The sequence below is a fragment of the Manis pentadactyla genome, chromosome 8, assembly GCF_030020395.1.
Source record: "Manis pentadactyla isolate mManPen7 chromosome 8, mManPen7.hap1, whole genome shotgun sequence".
In the NCBI taxonomy this organism is placed as follows: Eukaryota; Metazoa; Chordata; class Mammalia; order Pholidota; family Manidae; genus Manis; species Manis pentadactyla.
In genome coordinates this window covers 8,099,593-8,119,976 of record NC_080026.1, presented here as the reverse complement: position 1 = coordinate 8,119,976, position 20,384 = coordinate 8,099,593, and the positions used below count along the sequence as shown (strand labels likewise).

Sequence of the window (20,384 nt, the reverse complement as noted above, 5' to 3'; positions counted from 1 at the left end):
TACTGATGGGAAAAGATTAAATAAACTATTTGTATGTTCACTTTATATATGCTATTGTTGCTAAATAATTAGGTGTATCTGTGTAAATGGATATAAAAGGATATCCACAAAATACTAAGTTAAAGAAAAGAAGTTTAAAAATTATTTAACAAGTATATTTCCTATTTTGTAAATGCCTCCAAAAATATTTACATATTTTTTATATATTATAGACAGTCTCACCCTCCACTTAACATACAGTGAAAAAAAGAAAAACTATAAAAAAAAAAAAGGAAAAATATAAACATCAAAAAGTTACTAGTGCCCAAATCGTGGCCTTCAAATATTTCCCACTAAAAGGGATTAGACTGCCCTGGACAACGGCCGACACCTATTTGGGGCAGTAAATACAAAAAATGACCCTGGCATACTTTTCCATACCAAATAGCACGGAAACTATCAAAGACTACTAGGACTGTGTCAAGAGGACTTAAGAACTAACTCCTAATGATCTAAGATGAGATGATTTGAGCAATTATAACAGCCAAAATAGTTAGAAACATATAAGTTTAAGCCACATCATATAAACAAACACAAACCACTAATCAATCACCACTGGAGGACGCTAGGAAACTTTTTTTTTAAGCCCAGAAATAAAGGAAAAGACTCAAACAATGATTTGATTTTTTTTTTTATTACATGACCCGTAACACTAGATAACCAACCAGTATTTCAGAAGTTTTTCTTTAATGAAGCATCCCAGCTAAAAAATGAAGAAAGAATGGTATACCCACATGGTAATCCTCAACCAAGCAAACCAGGCTCCCAAGTACTGAGCATTAAGGGCCTGCTCATATCACAGAGAGACAGGCAAGTGGTGACCATGTCCCTTCGGTGGTGGAACACATCAGCACTTATGAAGTAATTGCAAAAAACAAACAAAAAGCAAAAACAATAAAACCTAGACATGAATCTAACAAAGCCTCTAGATTCACTACGAATTTACAGTAAACACAGCCTTATGCAGTACACGGCATGCAATCAATGCAGTCCCTGTCATAGAAAACCTACAGGATAAAACACTGGTTTCTTTCACTTAAGAAACAGCAAGCAGAAAAAGAGGAAGAGGGAGAAAGGTGGAAGGGGAGAAAGACAGGGAAGGAAGGAAGGAAAGAGGGACCGATCCTTCAATAAGAAACATTCAGAAGAAAAACAAACCCTTACAATGGCCAACAGGACCCCGCTGCCCTGGCCCCCCTGCTCCTTCCCACCTTTCTGCTCCGGCTTCACTGCCTCCTCATCTTACTCCCGCCCACTCCCTGACCCTCTGTCACCCACGCTAGCCTCAGGGTCTTGGCACTTGCTCTGCCTTCTGTCTGCAGTCTTCTCCCAGTACCTGCACGGCCTGCTCCCTCTGTTCCAATGCCATCTGCTCAGGGAGGCCCTCCCTGACAATCCCACAAAATCGAACCCCTTCCCCCACTCCCTTTTTAATTTCCAGCTTTATCTTTATCTCCATAACACTTACACTACATAACTTATTGCTTCTGCGTATTAGACGACTCCTCTCATTTCAATACAAGCTTCATGAGGGCAGGAATATATCTGTTTGCAGAGAGTGTCCATCTTAAAACAGTTTCTCAGGTATTTATGTGAATCAATAAGTTCAGTTTTATAAAACAATGCAAAGTTAAATGTTTCATTAATTCTATATTATTTGAAAAATTCAAATTGTAAAAACCTCATGGTAAAAGCACACACATACATTATAACCAGATGCAGATACTGTGTCATCTCTTTATACTTCACCTCTGCGCTGTCTCAACTGTCTGATCCCAATTCTGCAAGGCCAGCTGGAGCTTCATTTTCCTTATGAAAGCTGGAAGGAAACTTGGGAAGGTCATGATTACCTGGTTTATAACCTCCAGAGCACCTGAAAAATTCCGGCGCATCTCAAGGCACTGCGCCTAATGGGAGAAAAAAAAGTGACATCGAAACTGTGATCATATATACCAAAGATCTCACAACAGCTATCCTGGAATAGGCAGAATACTAGCATTTAGCATTTTCTGTATTTTTGTTTTCTGACTTTTCTGTAAAGAACAGTTATCACTTTTATAATGAGAAAAACAAAGTTTTTGTCAACACGAAAATATAAAACATGACAGAATAAAAATACTTTATGTAAATGACTTTGTTCTAAATTAACTGAGAAATATGATTACAGGATAAAATTGTTTTAAATGTTTTTAGATGCACCAAGAAGTAAAAAATGTTCCTATTTAGAACAGAAAAATTATCTTTTAGAATAAAATATTTCCAGGATATTTGCAAATAGCTTCTAAAACTAAGGGATTTGTTATCTTTTAAAAAAAAAAATTGGTTTCAGGCTAAAGAAGGTAGGACAAAACAGAGTTAAAAAAACTCCATCTCAACATTTTCACTTCTAGAATTATCTTAAGGGAATAACTGGATAAGACCACAAAGAAGCATATAGATTATTATTTATGGCAAAATTATTTATAGTAAAAAAATAAAAATAACCCAAAATGTCCCTCCAGGGCTAAATATAGCAGGTCTATTTAATAAAATTTTAGGTGGCCACTAAAATTCATCCTGTAGATTTATAGATCTACATTTACTGACATGAAAAGATCTCATTTATAAAATAATGGTTTAACTGGTTATCTCCTATGTGAATATTTATTTTTAATTCATTTGTTAATATATTCTGAAGGTTTTAGATGTCTATGTATTCCTTTCATAATCAGGAAACATAAAGCTATAAATGTAGTTAGGAATTTAAGAAAAGATAATGAGGCATATTTATCACATATCAGATTTTTTTTTTAATTTGCTTCTGGATCTCCTTTAGGAACCAATACAGTCCTGGAATATCTCAGTTCCAAATGAGTGCCCAGGTGAGACAGATGTGCAGCAGACACCCCTGAAGTCAGAGCGAGGTTAGACTCCCCTACAATTAGAGGAAAATCTAAGAACCATCCAAAGTTGCCACTGACTAGGCCAAAATAAATTACTGTTTAAATTTCTCAATAGCTGGCAGTAATAGCAAAAAGATCAATGTAGATAATTTTTTAAAACCACATATGCCGTTGGTATCTGCCTAAACGGCTGATAATGTAAAATAAAATCATGCTGTTAAGACATCTAATACTTCTTCAGACCATCACCTCCTATAGGTATGCAGCACATCATATAAAGGAAACCAAATTTGCTATATATTTGTCTCATATCAACCCCAGTTGGGATAACACTAATGCAATCCTTCTGTTGAATTAACTAAAGAATAAATATATAATTGTAATGGGTTACATCAGAAAATGAATTTAAACCAATCTTAAGTATTAGAGGAAAAAGGGAAATCTCTCCTAAACTGCACATACTAACACTACATACAGCCCTACCTTAGAAGTTATCCACTAGCTCTTCTTTATGGAAGAGAAGGGGGAGAAGTGACTAAGAAAAAAAATTTTTTTATACTGGCTAAATGCCTGATTCCTCTAGCGGTGCCATAAAGTAAAATTTGAATCCAATCATCCTCAGTGTGCACTGGTGGTAAATATCTGAACAAGGTCATTATCCACAGAAATTGACAAGACAGGGGAACATTAACAATAGCCAAACACTAACAATCCTCTTCTCTTTTTCCTTTCTTGTCCTCTGAAATTACTGCTGGTCCAATACAGTTTTCTTAGTATTATTTTCTTTTTGCCAAAATCAAAACTTTTAATAAATATTTTAGGGTGTTCAGAAGGCATCAGTGGGACTGAAGAAAGGGCCCAAATTAAGAACTTCCACTCCCCAGCAATCTGCCGGTTCTGCCAATTGTGCATCCCTCACAATGAAAGGCCGTTAGTTCTCTTTTCATTGGCTGTATCTCTATGTGGTTCAAAGTTAAAGTCAAAGGATTTACAAAATCAGGCCCACCTCTCCTCATCTCCCCCACGCCACCTGCGCCTCATCCTTCTTTCCCTCTAGTATTTGAACTTGTTACCTCTTCTACCTGTAATGCTGTCCCCCAGGGGCCCACAGGGCTCTAACCTTTATATCCTGTAAGTCTTTGCTCAAATGTCACTTTCTCAAACCACATCACTTAAGAATGCAGGGTCCTACCCCACTCTATTTCTCTCCCTTGCCCTGATTTACTTTTCCATTGCACTTATCGTCTTCTAATATACTGTATAATTCACTTAATTATTTTGTTTATTGTCTGTCTCCATCTGCATAATCTAAGCTCTACAAAAGCAAGAGGTTTTATTTTGCTCAGGGTATTTCTAATATCTAGAGGGACGTCTTGCACATACTGAATGTTCGTTAAATAAATAATACAGGAATCACCACCAACAACAAAAAAGTTAAAACTGATCCAGGATTCAGGACTTTGATGGGAAATGCACTTCTGTAGTTAAGTGTTCACTGACCTATACAAATGCAGGTTCCTCCTCCAGTTGAGAGTTGAAAAAGTAACATAAAAATTATTATATTTTTGTTCTACTCAGCTTTGTTGGGCTTTAATATATTATGAATAGATTTTAAAACATGACTTATTCACCCTAACTCCAACTCACCTTACCCAGCAGAGCAAAAATATCATTTCCATCTTGTAATCCCTCTTCAAAATATCTCAGTGCTTTTTTAGTATGAGGTTCTTTTCCTCTTGTAATATCAAGCCATGCTTTCAAAACCTGTCCCTGTAAAATGAATAATTCCAATCATATTTCCATTGTTCGAAAATGAAAGAAATAACCTAATGTCATTATCTTGAAATTAGTAACAAAAATCACTTTTATTAAATAATGTTACAAAAAATACAAGTCTGTGCAGTAAAATCATTCTCAAACCCTTGCTAGCCTAACTAGAGTCTTGGGAACTATTATGAATTTCAGTCTTTTAAGATTAGTACTGTGTTCAGTATTAACATTAAGAAACTTGCCAAATATTCCATTAATGCTAAGCAGCCAATATTCTTCTCTGGAACTTTGCTGGTAAATTATTATTAATAACTTCATTATGTAGTTCAATACATAGCTAAGAATTTGTTACCTCCTTCTGGGCAAACAGACCAAATGAACTAAGATAGAAAACCAGAAGTCCCTTGTTTTACATATATTAAAAATTAAGATTATTTGGCAACTATCTCCTAAGTACCTGTGACTAGCCCAGTGAGTTTTAAAGGAAAGGATAAATGGATTCAGAAATTAAAAACTGAAGAAGTTATGGATCTTTACTTGCCAAATGCTAGTGGGCCAACGGGTTGTAAGGTTTATTAGAAAGAAGATAGATATAGGTCAATTATTTTCTTTCTAATATCAAATAAAATATTGTGAAATCTGTTCTTCTATTAAAAAATTCCTAGGTTAGTTCATAAACTTTTAATCTTTAACTATAATTTTATTTACCTCCCTTTATTTCACCTGAAAAGGCAGATAAGAATACTAAATCATGGTACTTCTACTCACTAGATTAGTGTCCCTTTTTGAATCTTTTCATCTACTGCCTCTATGTGGGTCACTCCCAATCTTTATTTCTAGTTCAGTACCTCTTCTGATTTTTTTCTCTTCTGTTTCCAAAAGCTCATCTACTACCTCCATCTCATTGTTCTGCCGGAGCCTGAAATATAGCATATCTTAAATCAAATGTACCACCTCCCTCCAAGATGACTTTTTCATCCCCATGTATTTGCTATTCATGTTAACTGGTCTCTGATGAATTGTCCAGACTGAAAACGTCAGACAGACATCCTTAATACTTGACACTTCAGTATCTTTCCCCTACTATTTATAATTAATTGACAAGTCTTGTGGGTATTTAATAATTCCCAAATTCATACCCACTGTACAGTATTTTAGTGTGGGCCCTCAAAACCTTCTGCCAGAAAACACGGCCTTTTTTGGGCCCCATTCTAGTTATTTTCCTTCAGTCAATTCCTCCTATAAACCATTGTTAAATTAATCTGAATTTGCCTTCTAATATCACTGCCATGAGTAAAAACCTTCAATGATTCTCAAAGCCCATCAGATTAAATACAAATATTCATACCTAGCTGTCAAGATCTTTCAATTTGTCCCAACCCACCTCTCCAAGCTTCTCTTCCACCCTCTTCTATGTACCCTATGTTCCCATTAAATGTGAGGGTCTTACGGTATCCAGAACCCACGTCTCCTTGTTTTTCTCATTTCCAACTATAATTTCCCACCATGACACTACTTCCCTTTTCCATAATCTTTACCTGTGAAAACTGTATGCATCTCTCAGGTTTTAGCTCAAATGCTACTTTCTCCAAGAAATTCTTCCTTATTCTCAGACTCTGTATAGATGCGAGTTCTCCTTAAGCACTTAAAATAGTGCCTAGCACAAAGTAAGTGAGTAATAAGTGTTAGTTCTTACTTCCCTGTGTGCTTTAATCACTCATACCATTTGCTAACTTTCCCACAATATTAGCTGGGTGTACAACACTACTAGATGACTCATTCATGTAAGCAGAGTTCCCCTATGTCTTATCCTTGCATATTACCAATAGTGCAGGTAATGATGCTTTGTATTTAGAGCAGTTTAACAAGCAGATTGAGAGAACAGGAAAGAAGGAGATAAGGAAGAAACTGAAGGAAGGAACTAGGGAGGGATCTTTTCAAGAGTTAATAAATAGCATAAATATAAATAACCTTAGAGAACCACAATTTTATAAAATACTAAAATATGAAAATAAAGCTGTTATTTATAATGTGAGAATAGAGTGGGTAATAACAAATACTACTGAATACATAAATAACATAAGCTTCCCTTAATGTTACTATTTAAAAATAAGAAAACCAGTTAGTTACCTCTTTACTACCATTTGACATTTTGATCATTCTGTCAATATACTCTCTCGCCTTATCATGGCGACCTACGTGCCATAAAAATAAGCCTGCATGGTACAAAGCCTTTGGTCCAGCTCCTTTGCGTTGCTCCTTCACTCTGGCATCTGACTCCAGAATAGCTTCTCTATCTGAGGGGAAAAAAACATTAAATGAAAATTAAATTCTAGATGAAGTATAATAAGTCAGAGCAGAGAACACAGTTCTCTCTATAGCAGCACTGATAGAAATAAAATGTAAGGCACAAATATCTGTATCTAGCCATCATCAATTTCTAATAGCCACATCAAAAAAGTAAAAAGAAACAAGTAAAATTGATTTTAATAGTATGCTTTAACCCTATATGTCCAAATTATCATTTCAATGCAAAATTGACATTAAAATTATTGTAAAATTATTAATTTTTTTCCTTCTTACTAAATCTTTAAAATCTGGTATTACTTTTCCAAGAGCACACCTCAACTGAGTTGTTGAATTTTCTTCCGAATACTTGATTCATACTCAGATTTCACAAGATATATAGTTAAGAAAAATGTTCATATATACTTGTTGTCCCAAACATAACTTTTCTACTGAGTCAAGTGCCAGTTTTGCATTTAAAAGTAAATTAATTAGAATGAAGTTAAATTTAGATTTTAGTTCCTCAAACGAGACCCATTTCAAGTGCTCCACAGCCATACGTGGTTAATGACCACTGTAATGCATACTACAGTTCCACAGTTTATGTCCTTCTCCAGACATTAAGGCTAAATATGCACATTTAAAAAAAACAATTAAGACTTAAAAAATTTAGCAATGATTCTAAATGATACAATTATTAGGGGCAAATCCAGGATGAGTACTCAAATCGCCTGACTCCCTTACCCAATTCTAAAATGTATAAACATGACAGGCTAAAGTCACAGGCCAGTGAATATAGTCACTGTTACATAGTTCAATGTTAACTATTCAACTGCTTCCCTTAAAAAGATGGTCTACTTCTAGTAACTGACCACTTTTATTAGATCTACTATATATGTGCCTAGGACACAAATGTCAATTAGATTCAAATCTTGAATCAAATGAGAATATGTGTCAGCTCTGCAGGAGGAAGAAAAAATGTCAATGATAAGGGCTGTGACTCTAACAGACTGCCTTTCTGGAAATGGCTACAAGGACAGGCACGTGATCTTCCCTTTATCTAATGATATCGATCTAAGTATAAATGTGGAATTACCAACATACTTCATGAGTTTAGCAAACAACATTGTTTCTGGAGGGCTACAGATTGCTGGGCAAGAGACCCCCTTCTGCTCCGGCCCCTGCACACCCACTTGGACATCCTAGTTTTCATTAAGTCGTCGCACTATAGACACAGAACTCCTCGGGGCAGCAGCAGACACTGTACTTTACTGCCCAATGTCCATCAAGTCCCTAGTGGGGCATCAGTTGCCTGGACATCACCTGTACAAAGCTGACTTTTGCCAGATAGAAGCTCAAGTTCGTCCTGCATCATAGTCCTTTTATAATCAGGGCTTGTCAGAAAGAATGTACACGAACCACTGAGGTCCTTCCTCGGCAGCTGTGATGGACGTCCAGGCCACTACTAAGCTCAACTCCGCAGCATTTATGGTGGAAGGCAGAGTCAGTACTCAGGTGTCTCTAAAGAATGTATGTTTGCACATAACAAGTTGTGAAGTTGGCTGCTGCAGAGCAGTTTATATATATACGTGTCTGGGGCTGTCCTTTTTTTGCTTAACAATTGCTAATATGCATTCACTTTTATGTTAATGCAAACAATCCCTAAGCACTACTGAAACTTCTGCCATAAGACTTAAGGACTATGAAAGCAATATAAGACACATATTTCTTGTCTTGATAAACTTAAAATCTTGTCAGAAAGATGAAACAGATGTGACACAAATAGTATCTACAGACAATAGATAAACAGTATAATCAGACTAAATACTATGGAAACAGAGAAAAATCAAAAATGAACTGAGTAGAAAAAATTGTCCTAAGCACTGTACTTAAATATACTGTACCTGGATTAGGACTCATTTTATGGGCATATATCAGTGCAATTAGAGAACAAAGTGATACATCTTGTTTACTTTGAACAGCCTCAAATTCTCGAAGAGCTTCTTGAGTTTTACCTAAAATTCAAAATGAAATAAAAAATTGTTCTTAGTGCAAAACACAACCTTAAAACATATGGAACATGTTTATAATGAGCTCATACCTTCCATTAATGTAGCATAGGCATGATAAAACCTGAAGACTGGGTCGTGGCCATACCTCTTCATTCCTTCACTGGCAACAAGGGACACATGATGGAAATATCTCTCTTGACAATAGTAATTAATCAAAGTCTAGAAGGAAAAAAAGACTGAATGTTAAAAGAGATTTTGGTATTCTGAAATACTCTAAGTAGCAGATATTCATCTAAAATCTTGAATAATTTAAAACTTAGATGGTGTGATTTTTTTCTTCCAAGTTCCTGAAAATGTTGTTTAAGGCTAGTGCTTAATACTAATAAATGCATTAAACAATGAAACAAAATCATTAAAGTAACTCAATGTTTTCTAATAATTTCAATCCTTTTTTTTCTAAATTATTTGTCAACAATAATGAAATTAGGCTACTTTAAACCGCTCTCTTTGGCCCACATTTCTTATAGGTTTTAGAAAACAAACGAAAACCAGAAATATTTTTTAAAAAAACACAAGAGGCTTCCATTTTCAAACCATCAGTTTCTTCTTAAAGAAATCTTCTATTTTGTTTTTGCAGCATTACAATGAAAAATTGAGCTCAGTGGTTTATTGTTAAACATTATCTTGTTTTCTGTGTGAGTTCTACAAATAGGGATCAGTAAGAACAAATGATCTAAACTACTGTCTAATGGAAGTTACTCCTCTCAGTTTTTTTCCAAGTTAATATTATTTAGATTTACAAGGCAGAAAACTACCATCAAGAAATACTAATTTCTTTACACTATTTTTCTCAGGATCATATTTAAGGCTTGGCTGCTAACCTAACCAAAGAGGGAACCCACATTCGCCATTGCTGGGATACACCTGCGTCACCTCCATAAACCAGTTTGGAGCATCCCATACCTAAACTCTGACTCTACAGCTGGGTTCAGCAGGCAGGAGAGATATGGGTGAAGCCCTGATTGACAGGACTGAAATAAGGGTGTCTAGACTCATGTTAGTCCACTGTTTCTGGAGGGTTACGGTTCACATGCTTGTCTAGAGCACACAGGTCGGCAAACAATCCGACCATTTTACTGTGCTTCCCTCCTTGTGCTTACTGCACTCCTCCCCTTCCCAGCCACCTTTCTTCAAAGCGTGACCTGTCCTCTATCTCCAAGGCCCCCACAGCACATCTCAGCCAAACAAATGCATGTTTTCTCCCCTGCCCCTGCCCTAAGGCCGCAAATGACCTCGCAGTTTGCCACAACTAAAGACACTTCTGGTATCATCTTACTTACCTTGTGTCCAGCTATATCACTAAGCACCTGTAACTCTCCTGAAAGGCAGTGAGTGGCAAGGCATCTGAAAGAGGACATGGACTTACAGGCAGAAAGGCCTGGCTTCAAATTTCTGATCCATCCTACGACACCTCAGTTTGCTCATTTGTAAAATGCTATTAATCATTTCCAGGTCATTGTGAGGATTAAATATAATAGCATACTGTAAAACTCCTATTCTGAAAAAGAGTAAGTTCTTCCAAACCCCCACCTATTGGTGAAATAAAAAACCGCGTGTCTAGCCAACATCTCCAAGCTCCAGATTGGTTTTTCCAGTTGCCCCCTGCCACTCAAGCAGGTAAATCAAGTCACAAAATCCTCCCTTCCTGTTTGCCCAGTCCCCAAAGTCTAACCAGTCAGTAGGCTGGCGTGCTTCTCTAGCCTACTTGCCATTCTCCATACCTCTGCCTTAGTTCAGTTGTTCAGGCAGGAAATCGTTTACCGCCTACGTACCAGTGCCAGGTTCTGGGCACATGCAGGTGAACAAGATAATGCTTCCTGCCCCAGACAGGCTTAAACTTTTCAACTGAGACTAGAATCTAAAGACTAACTGAAATAAAATATAGTAAATGCAAGAAAAGAGCCTATAAATTGCTTGGGAATCTAGGAGAATGAGGTTGAGGTGTGGGAGGATGGAAAAGTAAAATTCAGGGGAAAATTCTCAGGGAGGACTTCAGAACTGATTCCCAATTTGCAGCCTCTTCACTCCCCTCCACACACACCCGCTCTTCCTACTGCCCTTTCATGATTCTTGGGGGAAATACAGGAGTTAACCAGGCAGAGCAAATACAACACAGAGATAAGGAGGCAGCAGGGACACACAGGAACAGGGTGGGGACGGAGAGGACTGGAAGTGATTCTATAATCCGGTGCAAACTATGGCCTGCGGGCCGTAGCTGGTCTGCAGCCTCTTTCCGTATGGCGAGCAAGCTAAGGAGGCCTGGTACATTTTCAAATTTTTGAGAGAGAAAAAAAAACCAGAAAAATATTTCATAACACAGGAAAATTACATGAAACTCAAATTTCAGTGTCCACAAAGTTTTATTGAAACAAAGCCATGCTCATTTGTTTTAACTTTTGACTATGGCTGCTGCATGCTACAAGGGCAGATTAGATGCCACAGAGATCCTTGGGCCTACGACGTCCGAACAAAATATGTACTATCTGGCACTTTAGAGTTTGCCATTCCCTGTTTTAGTCTTAAGTAAAGCAGGGATTATTGTATGAGAAGGCTGGAGGGGAAGGCAGGGTGCAGAAATAGTGAAGACTTGGATTTGCTGGTGCCAGTCTAAGTGATAAGGAGCCACATAAGGGGTTTCAGAGTGAAAGTGTTTTTATTCTAAGAGTTCATTTGGATGGCAGTGTTAAGGATAAATTTAAGGTGATGAAAAAAACTTAAGGAGATGGAGAAAAGCTTCACAAAAAGATCATGTAAAAATTCAGGCAAAAAAGCCAAGGCCCGCCAGCGTGCTGCATCACTGCAAAACTGTCCTCCAGCCACTGTCACCATCTTACAGCTCTGTCTGACTCTCCCTGCCCAAATGTAAGCTCCAGGAGCGGGAGGGCTTTTCTTAGGTGTACGACTTGCAGGGCTTAGGATAGTGTCAGATGGACAGGAAACACTCAAGTATCTGTTGCATTAATTGTATTAAGGCTTTTTCCCAGGATTAATTAGACTGAAAAAAAAAATGTGTGAAGGCAGGTACTGTTGAGTTCTGCTATCTCCAGTTTCTAATAGGCACACAGCGAGCCTGCTGAAAAGACCGAATAGCATCACCTTAAAAAAAAAGTTATTTTATTTTCAAGCTCCGTTATCTTTGCTTTCCGATCATCATTTAAGTGCACCGTCATTAATTCGCTGAATGGATGAACCAGTGATGAACAAACGGAGAAGACGAAAATAAAACCACTCTAAAATAAATCTAGAAGTCGCCTAAAATTTTAAAAATCACCCTAAAATAAAGACTCCTTCATTCTCAAGCTTAGTCTTTGTTTTCATACCATCTATCGGTGCTCCTTTCAATTGTCCACCAGGTTTGTTGACACTAGTTTGGGGTTAGGTCCTTAAAAATCTCACCGGAAGGAGCAGTAGGTATCATATATGGAGCAAGTTTTCCAAGTAAACGAAAAAAGGCAAAGGAACACCACAGGTGGGACGGGACAAGCACGCTAACGGCAATTCGGGAAGCAGCGCGCGGCGCGGGCGGCCCCGGGCCTCCAGATCCCGAGCCGGGGCCCGGGGCTGCGGCTACAGGCCCACGCAGCAGGCTGGGCACAGGACGGCCCGGGCTCCCGTCGCGGCCCACGCCCCACGGCCCTCGCCGGCCCCCAAAGCGACTCACCTTCAGCGCTTGCGAGTCCATGGCTCCCGCGAGACGGGCGCCCGCCACAGCGCCGCCGAGCAGACCGGGGTCCCAGGGCCCCGCAGCAGAGAACCAGCCGCGCCCGCGCCCCGGGCCGGGGAAAGGGGCGGGGCGGGGGCGGGGCGCGCCGCAAAGGCTGTGCGTGGGAGGGGCGGGGCCTCGTGCCGGGTTGGCGGTAGCAGGCGTGGGCGGGACGCGGGGCCAGACGGCGGCTGGGGTCCCGGGAGCCCGAGTGAGGGGAAGACAAAGGAGGTCGGGGCGGGGAAGGCCTGGGAGGACGGGGCTGGGCGGGGCCGAGGGGCGGGAGGGACGGAGTGAGCGGAACAGGGAGGAGGCAGGAAGAAGAGCCAGTCTGTTCCCATCGCTGTCCGCAGGCGCCCTGCTCTGCAGTTTGCGGAGGGCGATCCCGCACTGCGGCAGTCTGGAGGCCTCACCGCGCCGGGGCAAACCTTTAACATTTACGTGCAGCAGTTGCATTTTGGCCACAAGGTGGCGGAGAAAAGTCGCAGATTTTTAGAGGATGAACTTGGACTCGTCTTTGCCAGCATTGCTGCGATCCCGTGTTTGTCGTTAGAATGCACTTCAAGTCCGTCCCTCTTTTTGTTTTTCACCAGCTGATAATGAGAAGAACATATTTTTTCAGTGTTTTTGTTTTAACCATGCTGCTGGTTTTAAGCTGACAATAAGATTAGTAATAAAATTATATTTGTACCCATCAGGCAACTCTCAGCGCTCCTAGATTTCTTTGAGTTGTTCAGAGAATTAGATTGAAATGTAATGCATTAAGAGATTTCCTACTTCTGCTTAAACATATTTTAAAAATAGTAGTTAAGATTTAAGTGATCTTAGTAGAATCTTTTACATGGATTCCATATTTCGGTCCTATTGTTTTTTTATCTTTATTTAGTTGATATGATTCGAAGTTGCCTTTTCAGATTTTAAAGTCTAGCGAAGGTAGACACTGAATAGATTCACAAAAGGAAATGAATAAACTGCAAGTAGTGACAGTTTTAATAGCTGCTTTAGGAAGTGCAGTTAAACAAGAGACTAAATCTGCCCAGCTTTAGGGATCAATGTATCAAGAATGAAGTGAAATTCACATGGCTTTTTAGAGTCCAGAGGAGTCCTTCCACTCAATTTCTGCAACTGATTACTTTTAGATCACTGTATAATACTTAAAAAAAAAAAAACACCTGAGAAAATAACACATCTGATGGCTAAAAACTGGTAACAGGAAGTTTACTTCTTGTTCACCTGAAGGATCAGTTGTCCTATTTCCATTCAATTACCATGACAGGCTTACCAGGCATTACCTTTCTCTTGTTTTTCTCGACTTTATCTTGTTATTTCATCTATGCAAAAGTAGCGGAGAGAAAACACAGAAAAATATATTTTGAAAGAGTCTGGTATTTTGAAACAGGAAGGATGAATTATTGAAAGGTTTATAATTGTGATACACAGAACATCTTGACAAGCTGCCAACTGTCTTTGCTTCTCCTCCTTTTTTTGTGGTGATAGAATTAAGATCAAAGGACAGTGGTAACTGTAACCCCTCTGCCTGATGACGTTAAGGTAGACAGTACCTTACTTCAAATTCTCTCGCTTGGATCGAAGTTCACAACTGAACAACTTATCCAACATCACATTCACACTGCCCATGAACGTCTTCCTAGATACTTTGTCATTTCTGGAGGTGAGATAACGAGAGCTCTGATCTAATTTTTGTCTTAAGGTTGAGAAAAATGAGGCCTTAGCTTTCTAGCTGTCTGATTCTTGATAAACTTGGTTTATGGCTGTATTTCCAAGTAGTTACCAACACTCCTTAGAGGCAATACATGCTAACGTAAACTGTCACAGTTGCAAAAGTAAAGGAGGGAACAATGACTTTATTCCCAGTAGACTTGAGGTTATGCAGGATATTCTGCTTAGTCTGATCTTATTTTGGTACATCCAGTATAATTTTCCTCACTGATCCTTTTTTTTCCTGTCTTTTCCATCTGTCTCTCCCTTCCCTGCATCCATTTCAACGTGTGAATTAGTAGCCACTGTACAGCACCTCTGCACCACCAAATTCCTCTCCCAGCTCCTCATTCCAATGTACTCAATACCCACCAGCTTTGGGGTCAGGAGCTCATCAGAGTATCACTTCTCACTGATGCGCACGGCCTTCCCTGCATCCTGAAGGCACCTGATTCCATCTCCCTGGGGCAGAGCTGTTCCCACTCAGAGCAGGGCCTGGAGACAGAGTTTAGGTTTCCCCACTGACAGCTGAGATCTTTTTCTCTCTCCAAAGTAGCCAGACGTTCTCTTTTCACGTCCAACTCCTGGTTTCTCATTCTCTGGATCACCTTCATGAGCCCTACCACTTGTCCAAACTGGCTGAATTGAAATAGTTGAAACTCACACCTCAGGATTCCTGCTCATAAATCTGTTTGCAACTGGATTTTAATTTGTGGTAGCATATTTTTTCCCCTTTTTATTTTGAGAAATTTTCAAACATATGAGAAGTTGAAGAGGACAGTTAGCCCTAGAGCAACATGGGTTTGAATTATGTCCACTTACTGATTCTTTTTAATAAACATACTGGAAAGTTAATTTTGAGATTTGTGATAATTTACAAAAAACATTTTGTGTTTTCTAGCAAGAATACAGTATATAACATATATAACATAAAATATGTGTTAATTGACTGTGGTATCAGTAAAGTTTCTGGTCAACAGTAGGCTCTTAGTAGTTAAGTTTTTGGGGAGTCAAAGTTATACTCAGATTTTCATCTGTGGGGCGGTGGAGGGGGTCAGTGCCCCTAACCCCTGTGGTGTTCAAGAGTCAACTGGATAGTGAACACCCCTGTACTCATCACCAGAGAGCTTTTTTGAAATGCTATTGGTTTATTGCTCTCCATATTTTCCATTTTGCTTGATGCATGTAGATAGCTAGGTCATTAGTATTTTTGTAGCAAAGTGGAAGAAAAAGCCTTCAGATCTTCCTGTTGCCCAGTAAGGTAGCCACTAGCTACATGATGTTATTTAAGCTATAATTAGTTGAAATTAAAAATTAAATGTATCAGTTGCACTAGCCACATTTCAAATGCTCAGGAGCCACATGTGACTTGTGGCTACTATACTGCACAGCAACTTAAGGACATTTTCATCATCTCAGGAAATTCTACTTTACAGCACTTCAGAAATGTTTTGGATCTTTTGTGATGTAAAAGATATTAAAGAAATGAGTCTGGGTTTCTCAGTAGATAGAAGGAGACAGAAAAGTGCCTTTGAGGCAAGGAAGGGAAGAGCACTTTCCAAAAACAAAGACAGGGGAAAAACCCAATAAGGTCCTATAATTCTTAGGGCTCCTCCTCCTGATTTATGGCCATGCACCCAGAAGAAGGTGAAACCTCAGCTAATGATTGCATGGTGTGCCCAGCAGAGCTGAGTCTAGGATACTGATCTCAGGAATTCACTTTAGTTTGGACAATAAAGATGTCATCAGAGGCTATGATGCATTGGAGGGTCAAGAAACTGCCCCCATTTTCTGGACACAGTACAAGCTTCTTGGATTTTGGTTGAGTCCTGGGAGAGTAGGATGATGTAATACTGAATAAGAACTTATCAGCTGGCAATCCAGTGGGACTGGTGCTCAGCTTTGGATCTTATTCGATGTGAAAAAAGAAAAAGAAATAGAAATTTCTTGCACATGTGAATCTTGGGACTGAGTTTCAAGCCCACTAAAAAAAAACAATAATGGAAATTGTCTTTGCTGATTATTTTAAATATAGTGTATAAATACATATACATAAAACGGTGTATGTGTTTTTGGGCACTGCACATTCTTGTCCCATGCATAAGACAAGAGATACATTAGCCCCAGAATACTATTTCTCAAATTTGAGCATACATTAGAAACACCCGGAGGGCTTGTTAAAGCCCTGACCGCTGGGCTGCCATCTGCAAAGGTTCTAGTTCATTGATGGGGGAACCAGAAAATATGAATCATAACACATTCCCAAGTCATGCTGATCCTGTTAGTCTGGGGACCATGCTTTGAAAACCACTGCTTTAGTAAAAATTTTCAAATATGATATTAAGACTATATTTTGATCAAACTTGCTTCACATAAGGGTATTAAAATGGACACAGAGAATAATCTGGATGCTGTAGTAATAGCCTTCATTTAGGGTAAGAAGGCTGTAGGGAGCATGTCAGTAGTTAGTAAGAGCACTTTAGAAAGTCGTAGTTTCTATACAGTTGAAATATAGAAACTTGTGGATGAAGTGCAGCAATGATGTTTGAGACCAAAAAAATAGCTTCTGAGACTATATTCACTTAGATCAGATAGAACTTGATCTCCAAACTACTGGTTTAGGAAATGCTATCAAGATGTGTACCTGAATATAACAGGCTCCACAACTAATAATTCATTTTGAAATTATTATTCAGGCAATACCAAGAACACTAGGTTTGGCAGGGTTATCTAGAGTTAGGGTCTATTTTAGAATTGTATTAATGAGACTGTGATATGAGCTCCCTGATGAAACACAGCTTTGCAGAGCAGAAAGAAAATCATCTTCCACGTGTTCCTAAGAACTGGGTGACCCCTATAATGTTGGCATCTTTTTGCCCCCAGACAGTTATTACACCAAAATCAGTATGCAAACAGCAGCTATCCCATCTCACAAGAAATTCTCTGTATATGTCTTAAAAGCCTAGAACACTTATGTGAGGTTTACTTGATGTACCAGGTTAATTATGGCAGTTTATTATTTTAAGCCACCATTAATTGTTTTTATTCTCAGAAAAATAATGTTCTGACACTATATTACTGAGTGAGATAGCTTCTATTAAGTATAATTATTCATAGACAGTTAAACTATTTTCTTTATCATTCATAAAATATGTAGAAAGTGAATAGCATTAAGTGGGCTAAGAGTATTTGCCATAACTCCTCATTTTCATTCTCAAGCAGGCATTCTTTTGAATAATAATGTGATTTCATGCAGCTCCACCATATGAAATATGACATTGTTGTGTATCTGCTTTGACGGGTTCACTGCAAAAAAAAAACACACATTATTGGTTTTTATGCTTTAGGTCCTAAATTTCAAGATATTGTGAAAGATGTTTTCAGTTTGGTAGTATACAAGTGCATAGGTTGTTAAGTTACTCAAATTTTTAAAAACTACAGAGTGGGTGACATCAGTAGTGTAGTTCAGGGGAAAAGCCAGGCCCTGGGTGAGTCAAGAAAAGCTTGAGGCCAGTTTGTGTGGCCAGCTGGCAGAACAGGTTAAGTGGAAACAAACCAGCTAGGAAAATAATTGATGGCAAAACAGAGTGCAGTTTCTAACCAGTTCAAACCAACTAGACTCAGGCTGGGGAACAAACATGACCTACAGTTATCCCAAAGCTCATTATACACTCGTTAACATACTAAAAGTCACACCCCTGGGCATCATGACAGTTCTGAAGCTAACCATATCAGGACAAAAAGAAGGCATAGTACAAACTACCTTCCTATTCTGAAAAACTCCACATGTCATGATGAATCATCCCCTGCTTAAATTCCAGCTACAAGTCTCCAACCTGAGCCTCACCATGCTGCTCATCTGTGGAGCATGCCTGCACTCCCTTCTTGAGTGTGTACTTTCACTTTATTAAACTAATCTTTGCTTGTGCCTGCTCCACTTGCTCATGAATTCTTCCTCAATCAGAGTCAAGAACACTCTCCCCATATGAGGTCTCACGTAGCTGGCAAGAACCCTCCCTGGATGGCACCGCCTGACAACACAGACACGATTCTGTATCATGTATGGTGGGCATGGTTCCTACCCTTACAGATGTTATGGCTGTAGAACTATTTGTCCTGAAAGAGATCTTGGGAAATGAAAACTTAAAGGACATCTTTGAATGGCCCCTACTTCAAGGAGAAGCACCTATGCCTAATACAACTGTCTTACATGAAAATAGAAAATATGAATATCTTTGACCTAGGAAATCTAGTTTCAGGAATTTAAGCAATAGAAATACACAAAGGTTTCACAAAAATAAAGGAACAAAGAAATTCATTACAGCCTCATTAGCTATAAAAGCAAAACTGTAAAAACATAATATCCATCATTAAGTGACTGGTTAATTATAGAATGGAACACTATGCACCACTTAAAAAGAATGAGGTAGATTTACATGTGCCAAATGCATATATATCCAAGATATATTCACTGAAAGGTCAAGCTGCAGAACAGTATGAAAAATATCATATTATTTATAATAACAAAGAAAGAATACATTTGCATATATATACAACAATGCCTGGACAGCTGCTCAAGAAACTGTTCTAAAAGGGGAGTAAGAAAATAATATTTTATACCTTTCAGTGCAGTTAGACTTTTTTTTTAAATAATAGAAGTGTTATTTTTACAACCCAGCCAAAAAAAGAGAAAGCAAACTTAAAGGAAGTTTGCAAAGACCAATGGGCACTGGTCCCATTCCCTGTCATAGATTTTTAAATCTCATGTTTATCATAAGAGGCTGTTTTTGTGGAAAAAGGCTTATATGGCCTTAAAATATTAGAAAGGTCATTGGCCTAGAATGAATCTTCCCTCCGTGACCTCTCTTCATATTGGTAGTTCATATCAATAAAAAGTCCTCCAGTTACTCAGATAGTTCTGCACAAAGGTCCCAGATGAAACCCAGACTATGTTCCACTTGCTGAATCTTCTGTCCCAGTTCTGAGCTGTTTGCCCCAAAGGAGAAAGGAGGAACTTTCCCTAATTTTTATAAAGGTCTCTTTGAGCGAATTGTATTCCTGATGTTAACACTTGTTTTCTTTTCATAAATCTAAATTATGTACCTTGAAGAGGAAACCATTTTGTGTTATTTATTCAGCCCATATTGCTGGAAAGTCTTTGGGTACCTAACAGTATCACACTGAATCAAACTCTGAAACTCAGGGGTGCTACTTGGTGATGCTAGCACGTTCTTACCTATGAGCATTTTATTGAGTAAGTACTATATTCATCTACTGATGAGTTCCTGAAGGCCTTGAACTTTGTCAGGTTTCCTCCCACTGAGCCAGGTTTCCAAGACTCCCTGATCATTAAGACTTCCCCAGGGGAAGCTTACAATGACTTTCTTCTGTCTTATTCTAAAGTATAACTCAGACATTTTCAGGCCCTTTTCTGGTAATTCTGATTTAATTTGAGGTGAGAATTGTATTTTAAGCTATGGCCTGGTAGAGTTAGATGAGTTTAAAACAAACAAACTGCTCTAAGAACGTTGAAAGGTAAGAGAGGTTGTACAATGGGCCCAGACTTGGAGCCCACCATACTGAAGTTATCATTGAGTTGATTTGGACGTTTAAGGCACAGTCCAGGAAGAATGCCATGGAAATATCAAGGTTCTGATGTGGGGAAAGAGGAGCATCATAAAGGTCTATGACACACTTGGCTACTTGCATAGTAAACTTCATGCAATTATCTGCCTAATGAGTTTTAGTTTAGCAAATCATAACATATGATAATAGGACAACCTCTGCTGTATTTAAAGGAAGTCCTTTCTCACTCTCCTTGTCTCTGAAAGAAATATTTCTAAGTACTTTAACCATTCTCCATAAATCCTATTAACTATCCCCTTACATGTTTATGTGATCACAATCTTACAG

The 20,384-nt window shown here is 38.6% G+C and overlaps 1 protein-coding gene across 2 annotated transcripts in view; it reads right to left on the bottom strand.

Moving 5' to 3' along the window:
* Positions 1-12,848, bottom strand: part of TTC21B (tetratricopeptide repeat domain 21B) — a 62,228-nt gene extending 49,380 nt beyond the window's left edge. For both annotated transcript variants that reach the window (XR_008998807.1, XM_036884383.2), the window contains exons 1-6: positions 12,711-12,848; positions 9,079-9,208; positions 8,882-8,992; positions 6,822-6,988; positions 4,569-4,691; positions 1,789-1,946 (exon numbers count right to left, since the gene is read on the bottom strand). Coding sequence is in view for 1 of the 2 variants with exons in the window: in XM_036884383.2 (XP_036740278.2) it covers positions 1,789-1,946; positions 4,569-4,691; positions 6,822-6,988; positions 8,882-8,992; positions 9,079-9,208; positions 12,711-12,731 (710 nt within the window). In the remaining variant the exon portion in view is untranslated. The remainder of the gene's footprint in view (positions 1-1,788; positions 1,947-4,568; positions 4,692-6,821; positions 6,989-8,881; positions 8,993-9,078; positions 9,209-12,710) is intronic.
* Between the last annotated feature and the right edge of the window lie 7,536 nt (positions 12,849-20,384).